Source organism: Cygnus atratus, chromosome 13 (assembly GCF_013377495.2).
Source record: "Cygnus atratus isolate AKBS03 ecotype Queensland, Australia chromosome 13, CAtr_DNAZoo_HiC_assembly, whole genome shotgun sequence".
Lineage (NCBI taxonomy): Eukaryota > Metazoa > Chordata > Aves > Anseriformes > Anatidae > Cygnus > Cygnus atratus.
Window position 1 is genome coordinate 17,875,534 of NC_066374.1, and position 12,084 is coordinate 17,887,617.

The following is a 12,084-nucleotide window of genomic DNA, read 5'->3' on the forward strand; positions in this document are numbered from 1 at the left end:
ATGTAATTATATGATTTAAAAAAAAATGTAATGCATGGTGATTATTCCAAGAATAGCCAAATTAGTTTAACATAATACTAACAGATGGTTAGTGGGCAAAGACAAATCCATGAATAAGCTGACATACTGTGATTGGAATTAAAATATCACATACGAATGCACGGTGAAAATGATTGTAATTATATTAGCATTGTGTTTTGATGAGAGTTCTTCCTGTCGGCACATGCTTAAGAAAACAAAGATACCTTAGGCCTACTAATTCTTAACTTGCACAATTCAATTGAATATCTGCTAAAAGGGAATATTTTGTCATATTAGTAGTTGAATAGCCAACAAATTCTATGCTTCTCTTTGATTTATTATATAATTGTTTCAAAGTTAATTTAGTAATCCAATTTCTGAATGTAGAAGTGAAGTTTCTTCTGCAGAGAATATTCTGTTGCCAATGATATTTATGGACCAGTATTTCCTTCTGTGCAATTCTGTTGAAGGTGTTTCTCTTTTATTCATTTTCATTTCCTTAAAATATAAAAGCTCTTTTTATAAACATTAACATTACTGCTAACATAAAAGAGAAAGTTTTATGAAATCTTATACATCCATATATCACTTTACTACTGCATTTTATAAATAACAGATAAACTTTTGTAACAAAACTCAACCATTTAAACATATTATTGAATTTTTAAGTATTAGGCATAAAAAATAGTTAACTTGCAGAATTCTCTGATTTTTGCAATGCAGGAAGACTCTGGTTTTGTACTTTAATAGCAGAATGGCCCCAAGATAAATATTCTCTATAACGGAGGGCTGCAAAGATGTGTAGAGTCCTTCTGGAAATGTTTCTTCTCTTCCTGACTCAGTCTTCATGAAACTTCACTCAGGGTTTAGTTTCACAATATTGCAGTCATCAGGGCAGCTTCACAACAACAACACATGCTCCAGCCCTTCCAATATTGACAGGAACTTCCTTTAAAAAAAATAAAATAAACATTTTGAGTAGACTATTACAGGCAGGACTAGAAGAAATTACTTGTAGAGTAAAAGGAAAACAATTTCTTTATTCAAGCTAATGTAATGCTAGAAAATTAGATTTAACTGGAACTGTGGAAACAATTTGAGGTTGTGGAAAAAAACTTTTTGCAGCTGCTGAGGGCTATTGGAGCATAGGCTGGTGGTGTTTCTTTTAGCTGTTGTAGAAGACTTTCATATCCTTTGACCCTAAACTATGGACTTCATAGGATCTTGCCAGTTTTAATGTTTTCTCTTATCTCAATGGTGATGGTCATAAATAAGAAAACTTGAAAGTATGTCCAGTAGAGGGCATTGCTGACAAAGGCATTCCAATTCCAGCCTCTGTTACAAAATGATTTGTATAACCTGGTTTATTTACCCATGCATTATTACCTCCATTGTTGTATCTGAAAACTTCTATACAGTTATTTAACATGAGAGGCAAGCAGTATGTTACACCTGCCAAACTACAGTGTTACTGCATCCTAATATATGCCATTTTTCACAAAACCAGTAATAATTTTGCAACATAATAATTTTTGCTTTGTCCATTATTCAGATAGAGTTCTTTCTATTTTTAATTACCTCTGTCCACTCATTATTTTGAGCATCATAGGACTCCACAGTATCCAGGTATGTGTGGCCATCATAACCCCCAACAGCATATAATCTGTCCCCCAGAGGACAAATTCCAACAGCATCCCGAGGCACACTCAAGGGGGCCACTGTTGTCCAAGCATCTGTTTTAGGGTCATACCTAGAATGTTTTATGATAAAAATGAGAAAAATATATTGTAGAAATGCATTATGATATTTCAGATTTATATAACTGATAAATACTTTCCTCCTCTTTTGTTGTTTAGCTACACTACGAACTAGTGTAGAGAATTATGAGTAACTTGATCAACTATTTTATTTAGCCACTAGAGGGATCTTCAAGCTCACTAAACGTGCCCGTATTTTCACTTTATGGTTACAGACTACATTTCTATCAGATTAAACAATCACTGTTTTGAACATAAATGAAGCCTGAGGGAATGATAGCACAGCAGCAGCTCAGTCAGCAAAGTTGAAGAAGCAAATTTCAGTGTATTTTTTTGAGTTTCTCTGTAAAGATTTTTTCAAATAGAAGGGAGAGCAAGGAGGAATTTGCATCTGGTGGTTAATGGAAATCAGTTCTTCTGCTCAAAATATTATTCTTAAAAGCATAATATGTTTTGCAAGCATAACACTCAAATTTTGAAGAGATTTCACTTGCTACAATAAATTATTTTATACTTCCTGGAATGTAAAATAAATGAATACAAATGCTTACCTTTCTACACAGTCAGAAAGTCGAGAACAGTGGTTGGAAGCAGGCGCATCATGACCTCCCACAGCATATAAAAAGCCATTGTATGTTGCAACACCAACACCCCCTCTTCTCTTTGACATTGAAGCACATAAACTCCACTTGTTCGTGTGCGGATCGAAACATTCCATTGATTTTAAGCAGGAGCTCCCATCTCGTCCACCAACAGCATATAGTCTGGGACAATTATCCACGGGAAAATAAAAAATTTTGGTCATTTTAATAAAAATTACATTTTTAAGCTTCATTCAGATGACTTTAAAATTCCCATGATGCCCACTATTTGCTCTCCGACCACTATGCTCTAGTAACTTTCTTTGCACAGTGAGTTTTGCATGCTGCATGAAAAATTATTTTCTTAATTTTGCAATATAGTTTCAAGCAGTCACATTGGAAGATTAAAAAAGGCATATCATATCAACTTATGTAACTGTTAAGCTATAGATGGAATTTAATAGAAAGGTGCTACATATATTTGAAATATAAGGTTACAAAGTATTTGATATCTCAGTATCGCATTAAGCAATTTTCTTCTACTATTAATACATTAAAAAATCAGTAATTTCATATATATCAAAAACATATGTAAAAATACATCAAATATATTTTCTTCAGTGCTTGTATTTAAGAAAATCTGTGAAACAGAATTTACCATACAGATATGTCCTCCTGTCTGTTTAGCATAAAGGCACTTAGCAAACAACTCGAGATTCAAGCCAGCTGTTGTTGAGACAACACGTAAGAATAAATGGTGTAAATTCACCATTAAGAACCAGGTTGTGGCTTTTTGTCAAAGAATTTTACAAAGTCTGAATTTTTAAAATTATTTATTTATTTTTATTTCAAACTAGCTGGATGTCTCTAGACTGTGATAGCACACATGCTGGATGTAATAGTACATGTGTTTCGATATTGAGTGTGCCAATTGCTTAGGTTGCTTTCACACCCTGGCTGTTACTTAATGCCATGAAATTGAGTTTGCTTAGTGCAACTAATTAGAGATCTAGGGAATACTTCAGCTTGTCCAGAGTATGTCACCCAAAGCCAATCAGTTGAATTGTGCTTGAGTTGTGTGACTCTTGTTCCAGTGACTGGGAGAAATTTTAGATTGCTCTGATGTACAATTTCAGCAAGAAAAAATCTTGACTTTTACAGCAATACAAAATTTTTAGCCCTCTCTTCTAACATTTGTGAATTGAACACAGACTTGAGTTCTCTTGTACAGTTTGTTGCTTGGCCCATAAAAAAAAAAAACTTGAGAACTTGATTTATTTTCTTTTATCATCAGGCCCTTAGATGCTGTCTCCTTGTTTACACAGCTTTCACGGAGAGAGGAAATCACTGACTATATGAGCAGATTGGTTGGGATTTTTTGTTTTCCCTAAAGTACCCAGAAACATCTAAAGATCTAAAAAAAAATCTTTTTCCATTCTCCGAGAAGATGAACAAATATTCCTTTATTGACTAATGCTTTCAGTAGACCATTTATTGGTCAGAAATGTTGCTCCACTGAAATTCTAAGTCTTTTCTGGTGGGATTGAATAGAAAAAATATGGCGTGACTTAGGGGAACAGGAAAAAGAGAAGCATTCTGCTCAGACCACAGCAATAGCGCTGAATGATGGACATTTGATCTCGGCTTCCCCTGGTATGCCAGAGATTACATCACTAGACTAACAGACGTGATTTAAGCCGGGATGGAGACAGCATGTATCAGGCTGATTGAGAACAGAGTCAGGATCGGGCTGGATTTCCTCTTTGACAAAGTGGTTTCCTGCACGTCCCTGTGGAAGGTAGCAACAGGAGTTTCTGGTGAAGTTTATGCTGAGAACATTTCCTCTGAGATACAACGGGGACTTGAACAGACAGTTCTGCCTCTCAGAATTTTTAGTTAATGTTTAAAATCATGTCCTGTTTGAATGAAAAAATCCTGGCTTGTATGTGAAGATTTACATTTGCAACTGTCTGCTTGCTAACATCTTTATTTCTACTCTTTCTCTTTCATAAGTCACCAGCATTCAAGAAGTGAACAGGCGAGCCAGTGATAAGGTTTCAGAATAAGTGCAATTTTCTGCCTACAACTGTCTGTAATGTTCCCAGCCCCTACGAACTGTCACTGCTAAGAGGCTTCCAAACCAGAGTTCATTAAAAAGGAAGGTTGGCTCAAGTCATGCTTTCCGACATACCAAATGGGGGCCTTTTATCAGGCTTTAATATTTCCAGCACCAGCCTAATTTGCTGAAGAAGTTAAAGTTCTTTCAAATGGTGCTTCCTTAGACATACTGATTTAAAAATGTAAAAGTGAACTTGGAATATTTTTTCAAGATAGTTGATGGAGCACTGGAACAGGCTGTCCAGGGAGGTTGTGGAGTCTCCTTCTCTGGAGATATTCAAGGCCCGTCTCGACACCTACCTGGGCAGCCTGCTCTAAGGAACCTGCTTTGGCAGGGGGGTTGGACCCGATGATCTTTCAAGGTCCCTTCCAACCCCTACAATTCTGTGATTCTGTGATCAATATCTCCCATAATTTATATTTCAGGAAAAATTCTGTTGTGCATCTGTCATATGCTCAAATTGCTGGAACTTGAAGTGGCTGAAATGTGTTTACAACGTGACTGAAAATTTGAAAACAATTTACCACAAAACAGAGGAAAAGCTTTTTCTTATTTTTGTGCATTACATTTTCTCTTTGTTTTCTTGAGGTGTTTAATTACTTCAAGAGTGAAAAGAAAATATAAGAAATCGGATTTCCAAGGCAGGAAGCAAAGAAAACAACAGTTTTTCCTGTTGACCTACTTGCTATTTAATGCTGCAACCCCTACAGTGCTTCTGGGCGTTGACATGCTAGCAACGTAATTCCATTGCCGTGCTTGAGGGTCCCATCTTTCTACAGTATTAAGGTAACTCCATCCATCATGGCCACCAACAGCATACATTGGTCCTTCAAGCATTGCTACTCCTTAGAAGATAGAATTAGGAACGGATTACAGTATCTAATAATTACAGTGATCAATAAAGTATTAACTTCATGCTTTAATTCCCTGTATACAGATAAGCAATTTCAGCTGGTATTAAACTATCTAAAAGCAGGCTTGTCATTTAGCGGAATAAATAAGGATAAACAAAATACTTTATATACAGTATTTTTCAGAATAAGCATTATCTTTTGCCTAAAGATCAGAAGAAAGTTGTTTCAGTTCTGAAGTTCTCAGAATTTTCTCTCTTCCAGTTCTGTTGACCTTGTTCTGAATGAAGTTTGAGCCCCTACATGAGAAATAATGCTATTCTATCAAAGAAAAACAAAGATTGAGCCAGGCAATGGAAAAAAAAAAATGTCCAACACACTACATATCCTTTACTCTGAGCTGAAGATCTGTAATCCTGCCAGCATGAAGCCTGAGTGGGTGGGTATCTGGCTGGCCTTACAGGCTACAGTACCATAATATTTTAATGCCTCTAAGTGGAATGCACTTTGTGATAAGAGTAGGCTTGTATTTGTTGCCCTTGAGGGACAGGAGAGTGAACTTGGCTCTCCCTGCAAAGCTCTCTGTGGATATATCCTGTGTTACTGCCCTTTTCTCAGCAAGAAGGGGTTTGGTGCCTTCTCTTTGCTAAGCTGCTGCTGTTGCTGACGTTTCTTTGCTTTGTTAGGTAAGGCAAAATGTTTGAATCTGTCTGCTTAAAAGTTGTCTGAATCCGACGTTTCAGCCTTAAGTATACATGGCCTGATTTTTTTTTTCAAATGTGCTACTCTCCACAAAATCACACTGAAACCAATAGGACCTATAAGCGCAAGGCAGCTTTGCAAACTGAGCTGATACATAGTTAGAAGGCTAACTTTGGGCACTCATTTTACTTCCGCAACCTGCTTGTTGGGTAGAATTATGCCCCTGCAGCTGGTAATTATAAAGACTACAGTCTGTTTTGTCTTTTTTCCATTTACTATTTACTCCTATTTGTTTTTGCTAATTTGACAGACTAGCTGGAAAGAACTCAACACTATAATTTATCCCCTAAGTGGTGGAGAAGGTACTATAGGCCACAAACTAAGGTTTATCGAATAACTGGATCAGTCTTTTTGTGTTATTCATTAAAATAAAAATATTCTGTGTCATTTGAACTTACTATAATGATTTTGAGCCAATACCTTTTTCTATTAACATAAATGAAGCTGGCCTTTCTCATAAGATCTGCGCAAATAAATCATTCAGAAATTGTCATATTCCCTCCCATAGTCTCCTTAACGTCAAACTTGTCCTTATTTTTCATTGTTCCAGCAATGCACTTGAGATTTCATATATTTCATTCACTGTGAATAATATTAAGGATTACTGGGCAGTAAAGACCCATAGATACCAAGCTATGGCAGAGCTCTTTAAAAACTCTTGTAATTACAACATTAAAATTAGTGAAGTTGCACTTACTTCCTTACAGCAATGTTTTCTTCTATGTGAGTAATTATCTGACCTGATTTTCAGAGGTGTTAGGTACCCATGGGCTTAACTTAGTCATAATTTTCCAAAACTATAAATCAGGCTGTTACTGTATTGCAAGCAGATACCTTCGCCACTGAATTAGAAAAGTCAATCATTTTCACCATTGCTTATATTTGGAATTTCCTAAAAACAAAATTAACTCTGGAAGTCTAGTGCAAGTTGGGTGAACACTAATAAATGTCACTGTCATAAAATTATGGCAAAGGGCAAATCTGTCTTTGAAAAATACCTTCTACACATGTTGCTGCATGTTACTGAATGCTTTGAAAGTTATGTCAGCAGCATTTGTGTAAATTGAAATCACTTGTACGTGATCCAAAGCATTTACAAAGAAGCAGCACCTCTTACCTAAGCCATGTCTGTGTGTTGACATAGGAGGCATTATAGTCCAAACTTTGGTGATAGGGTTGAAACATTCAACAATATTAGAAGTTTTCAGACCATCTCTTCCTCCCACAATATAGAGCTTGTTGTCAATTACTGCAACTCCAAACTGTAATCGTCTACCATTCATGGTACCAATTTGTATCCAACTATTAGTCCTAAGGTCATATTTTTCAATTGTAGTTGTGCCTGTTGAAAACATAAGTATTATACAATACAAGACAGCCATGAACTGATCAGTATCCAGTAGTCAGTAGCTGGTCCATCTCAAAATATTATTCAACTTCAAAAGATTGAAATTCTGTGTGTGGACTTTTACTGCATCTTTTACTGAGAACTTCAGTTACAAAGTGTGAACCTAGTGAGAAAGCTGCGTTAATTCCATGCATATATAATTGTCAAACATATGGGAATAAACCAGGGGCAAGAAGAGGCAGAATTACATGCCAGCTAATTTTTTAACACTGGAAATTTGAATACAAGTTAAAACTGTTAGTCATTTAAATACCATGAGGATAGTTGGTTTTTGTTTGTTTAATTCTTTATGAGTATGGTACCTCACAACTATATACTCTTTAGGCATGCCTGTGCTTAAACCATTAGTGCTATCAAAAACTAAATGTATCCATGAATCTGTCTTAGTACTTAGGCATGCATCTTCATGAATAGCTTGGATGTTTTCCTTTTCACAATGGAGACAGGCAGAAGGCTGACTTCTGTGTGAGTATGTACTTGTTTCCCACAGGTAGCTTCCTTGAGGTTCACCTTTGCAGCAGCCGTGCAATAAATGCTTGTCTGCTGTAATACAGAAGCTGTATTTTCAATTCTTCCAGGTCACTGAACTTCTAGTAATGTTTTTACTGCAGCTATTCATAAGGCCCTAACTCCCTGCCATTTAATACTGACACTTTTACATGTGCTGGCTCCTGACAGTCACTCTGTAGCCGTAATTGGTCCTGTGAGAGTTGATTTAGCACAACAAGGAGAAGGCTGAGCAACGACTGAGGTAGGAAGAGGCAATTACCAGTTGCACACACAGTACACACTAGATTCAGTTCAGCTGAAGGCAACCAGATGAGAAAAACAGAGATGATTTCCTGCCTGTTCCTTGACTGGGATTTGAGACTAGAGAAGTAGTATTTTGAGAATTACAATAGGCAGTTTGTGGATAAATGGTTTCTAACAGCAAAACAACCATGCAATAATGCAGAGAAGAAAGGTAGCATTTGCTTTAGAGAAGTTTTCACAGGTAGAACCTGCTATAGGTCATCTGCTATACTCAACGAGCTTAGTGAAATAAGAGTTTATCTCGATATCTTTTTTTTTTCTCCCCTCTACATGCCTTTCCAGATGCATAGACTGGGAAAGAAACTATCAGATCTACCAGCAATAAAAGAAAAAAAATCTACTTTTTCCCTCTCCTGTCTTCTTTCATTCTGCACAACTGAATTTTGCTATTCTTTTGTTTTGTTTTGTTTTGTTTTTCCATTTTGGTAGTCTGTTTGCTCTTCTTTGCTTTGATTCTGTCTCATTTATTTTATGCTAATACATGAGTGCCCCAAAGTTCTCAGCTTCAAAAGAAATCAAAGAAATAGCTCACATAACTAAAAAAAAAAAAAAAAAAAAGCAGGAAAAATACATTAAGGTGTACAGTGTGTTCATACCCTGTAGGCTGTAATTTTTACAGAGGTTTGAAAGTAGGTTTTGAAAGGTAATGTGGTTTAGGCACAGTCACGTTTTTCAAAATACTAGCCCAAGAGTGGTTCTTTGATCTTCTCTTGATCATTTGAAGTTGAGGTTTGACTTCATATACCACCTGAGATAAGCACAAAGCCAAACTTGGCACTCGCAGAGAGTTCTTTTCTTTATCACAGAAGGCACAGTATTGCCAGAGGTGGTAGTTACTCCCTTCTCAGAGATGTTCTTCTAGTGCTTCATAGTCTCTTAGGTGCTGTTTCCTTTATCTTGCAATCCAGCACAGGCTCAAGGTATGAGTCAGAGATATAGAGGACAGCAGGGAGGAGAGGAAGTGCTGTTCTTAACCATCAAAAGGCAAAAGTTCAAACAATTGGCTTTATTCCAAGGTAATAAGTAAAAGAGGCACCAACAGGAAGTAGAGATGTTGACTGAAATAGCCTTTTCTTTGTATAACCTTTACTGTGAAGACCTATTAGAAAATTTTATTTTTATTTCTAAGAATAGTTAAGTTAGTTTGAAGATAACCTTGAGTTTTTGGTTGATTTATATAGTTCATAAATAATCAGTATTGCTAATTAAACTACACTAGTTGCTATGGCTTAACTTCATTTTGTTAAACTGTCATAAGAATGAATGTTTTCTCTTCATGTTGTGATGGTGATGAATGTGTATTTTGTATTTAATTTAATTGCATGGGATAGTAAGGTAGCACTGCAAGATGTCTTGTATAGGAAACATTAGTCATCAGCAACTTTTTCCAAACTGTGAAATGGATTAGCTTCTTTGTGAGTCTATTAATAGTAAACTCACACAGCTAAAAGTAATACTGTTCAGCAAGTCGCTAGACTTTAAACTAATTACAGTTCTTTGGCTCCAAGCAGTGGATTCCTATAGAAAATAATTTAATATACTTCCTAGTAAATAGTCACATTTGTAAAGTTGTAAACTGGTTGCAGTTGTGAAAATCAAATCATAAAAAATTGAATACATTTATAAGATTTAACTTTCAACTACAAACTTGAAGAAAATTCTATATACAGTTCTGAAAAAAGATGCACGTATTTTGCACTTGTGAAAAAGTGCAAATGTTTTCAATTTAAAATTTATTTTAAAATATTGATAACTTTAGTTTAGAGCTGCTAAAAGTTCAGTAATGCTTTTTGGTTTTACTTTTCCCTAAAAATTTTTTCCAGCCTTCTAACTTTTGTCAAAAAATGGAGCACACTAGAATGACATTAAATATTTCTTGAAATATCTTGAATGTTATTTTTTCTACTGATTTGTAAAGCCAAACTGCATGCAAAAATTCTTAGAAAACTCTAAATTTTAAAATCACCGTTCAAATCAAACTTCTTTAGTCTGAACTTCAAGCTGTACGTATATCATTGAGAAACATGATTCTTGCAAGAAGGAAGAACATCTAAAATGCAAGATTTTCTGTTTTTTTTTCCTCTTTTTCATCCTTATATTGCTGTTTTCCTAACAGAAATCCTTCAAAGATTGTTATATATTCCCTGTGTGTCTGTAATACAATTAATTAACACAATTAAACAAATATCCAAGCTTACCTTTAGTAGCATCCATACCGCCTACAGCATAAAGTGCACCCACTGTAGACTTTCTGGGCTTAGTTCGAGGGCTCTGCATCATGGACCGTCTTTCTGGTAGAAGGTGGTATTTCATAGCCTCCATAAGAAGTTTCTGACACTCTAGGTCGTCTGCAAACATTGGACTATTTTCTAGATCGGCTAGTAACTAAGAAATGAGAAGTGATGATCTTATGTATATCTAAATCATTACAAGTTTTATGTACTTTAGCAATTAAAGCATTTGTACCTACTAACACTCATTTTCAGTTCACCTCTTCCCCAAGCTTTGCTGTAAATTCTGCTTTAATGCAAGTAAAACAACATAAGGGTAGTAACTAACTAACTAACTAAATGTTTAGATGTGAGTCTTTTGCTTTATTTTTTTCCAAAAACATTCTTCTAACTTTTAGAAAAGTTTAAAATTGCAAATGCAAACTTCTCCTTATGAATGTAAATGTCCTTTTGATGTGAGTGTAAGCAAACCTAATACTAGACATCTCTGTTAATATTAGAATATATTAAACAAGGTGTACATTTAAGAATAAATATATATAGTATTTTGATGCTTAACCCGAAGTTGATTACTTGCAGCTTCACTCATCAATAAAATAAAGGTAGATTCCTGACAGTATTGTTCCTACTCCTGTTTTTCTGATAAGATAGTCCCCTGTGACACAGACCCAACAGTGTCAGCTTGCTATAAAACAGTATGTCCATCTCTGCCACTTATTTGATGAACTGTCTCTTACAGTCTGAAAGGACAAGTAATGCCAATGCTCAGAATAGTCAGCAATAATCTAGACCCCATTGTTTTTGTTTACTTTTTGCAGTAATAAGAGAGAAATATTGTGTCTTATCAGTCCTGCGGTTTGGTAAGTCTAAATAAATGTCTTCCTATGGTATCAAATTGCTGTGTTATTAGAGGACAAAATACTCCCCAGGAAAGAAACACTCTACTTTTGAGATACCATTAGACTGCTATGTTTATAAAGGCAGTTGTGAGCCCAATAATTACATTTCTATTGTACAACTTGTTTTCATCTCTTTTCACAAATAATAAACATACCTATAGAGTTAACAAAATAATAATATGTTTTTAAAAAAGGAAGCCCAAACCAGCACTTTTGTACAGATTTTTTTTTCTGCCTAACTGATGCTTGAGGCAAGTGTTTCAGTTGCTAGTTAAATCCCCTGTTAGCCCCTCACTTCCATACCTGAGGTGGAAGTAGAGGCAGCCTAATATAAGAAAGAAGCATTCCTAGGTCTCGTTGTCGGTTTTGCAAATCATGCCTCACCCACATCATTAGCGCCTGGAATATGGCTTCTTCATCGGGAACATTGATGTCATCGCTAGACAGGAGCTTTGCAATCTCATTAGCAGGGAGTAAAAGAAATTCCTGGTTTTTAATAACTTCTGTGAAGTGTTCCTGAAAAGAAAAACAATAGGCTTCAGTACAGTCATGATTTTCACACCTTGAAGTAACCTTTCCTTACATAATGTTAAGGCTTTGCATATACTGTATTTCTGTATATTTATACTGTATTTTTTGCAC

General features: G+C 35.5%; 1 protein-coding gene across 1 annotated transcript in view; it reads right to left on the minus strand.

Moving 5' to 3' along the window:
• Positions 1 to 910: 910 nt before the first annotated feature.
• Positions 911 to 12,084, minus strand: part of KLHL4 (kelch like family member 4) — a 37,336-nt gene continuing 26,162 nt past the window's right edge. Inside the window, exons 5-11 of the mRNA XM_035541716.1 lie at positions 11,746 to 11,958; positions 10,511 to 10,697; positions 7,209 to 7,433; positions 5,161 to 5,323; positions 2,330 to 2,542; positions 1,600 to 1,771; positions 911 to 970 (exon numbers count right to left, since the gene is read on the minus strand). Coding sequence (XP_035397609.1) covers positions 911 to 970; positions 1,600 to 1,771; positions 2,330 to 2,542; positions 5,161 to 5,323; positions 7,209 to 7,433; positions 10,511 to 10,697; positions 11,746 to 11,958 — 1,233 coding nt within the window. The remainder of the gene's footprint in view (positions 971 to 1,599; positions 1,772 to 2,329; positions 2,543 to 5,160; positions 5,324 to 7,208; positions 7,434 to 10,510; positions 10,698 to 11,745; positions 11,959 to 12,084) is intronic.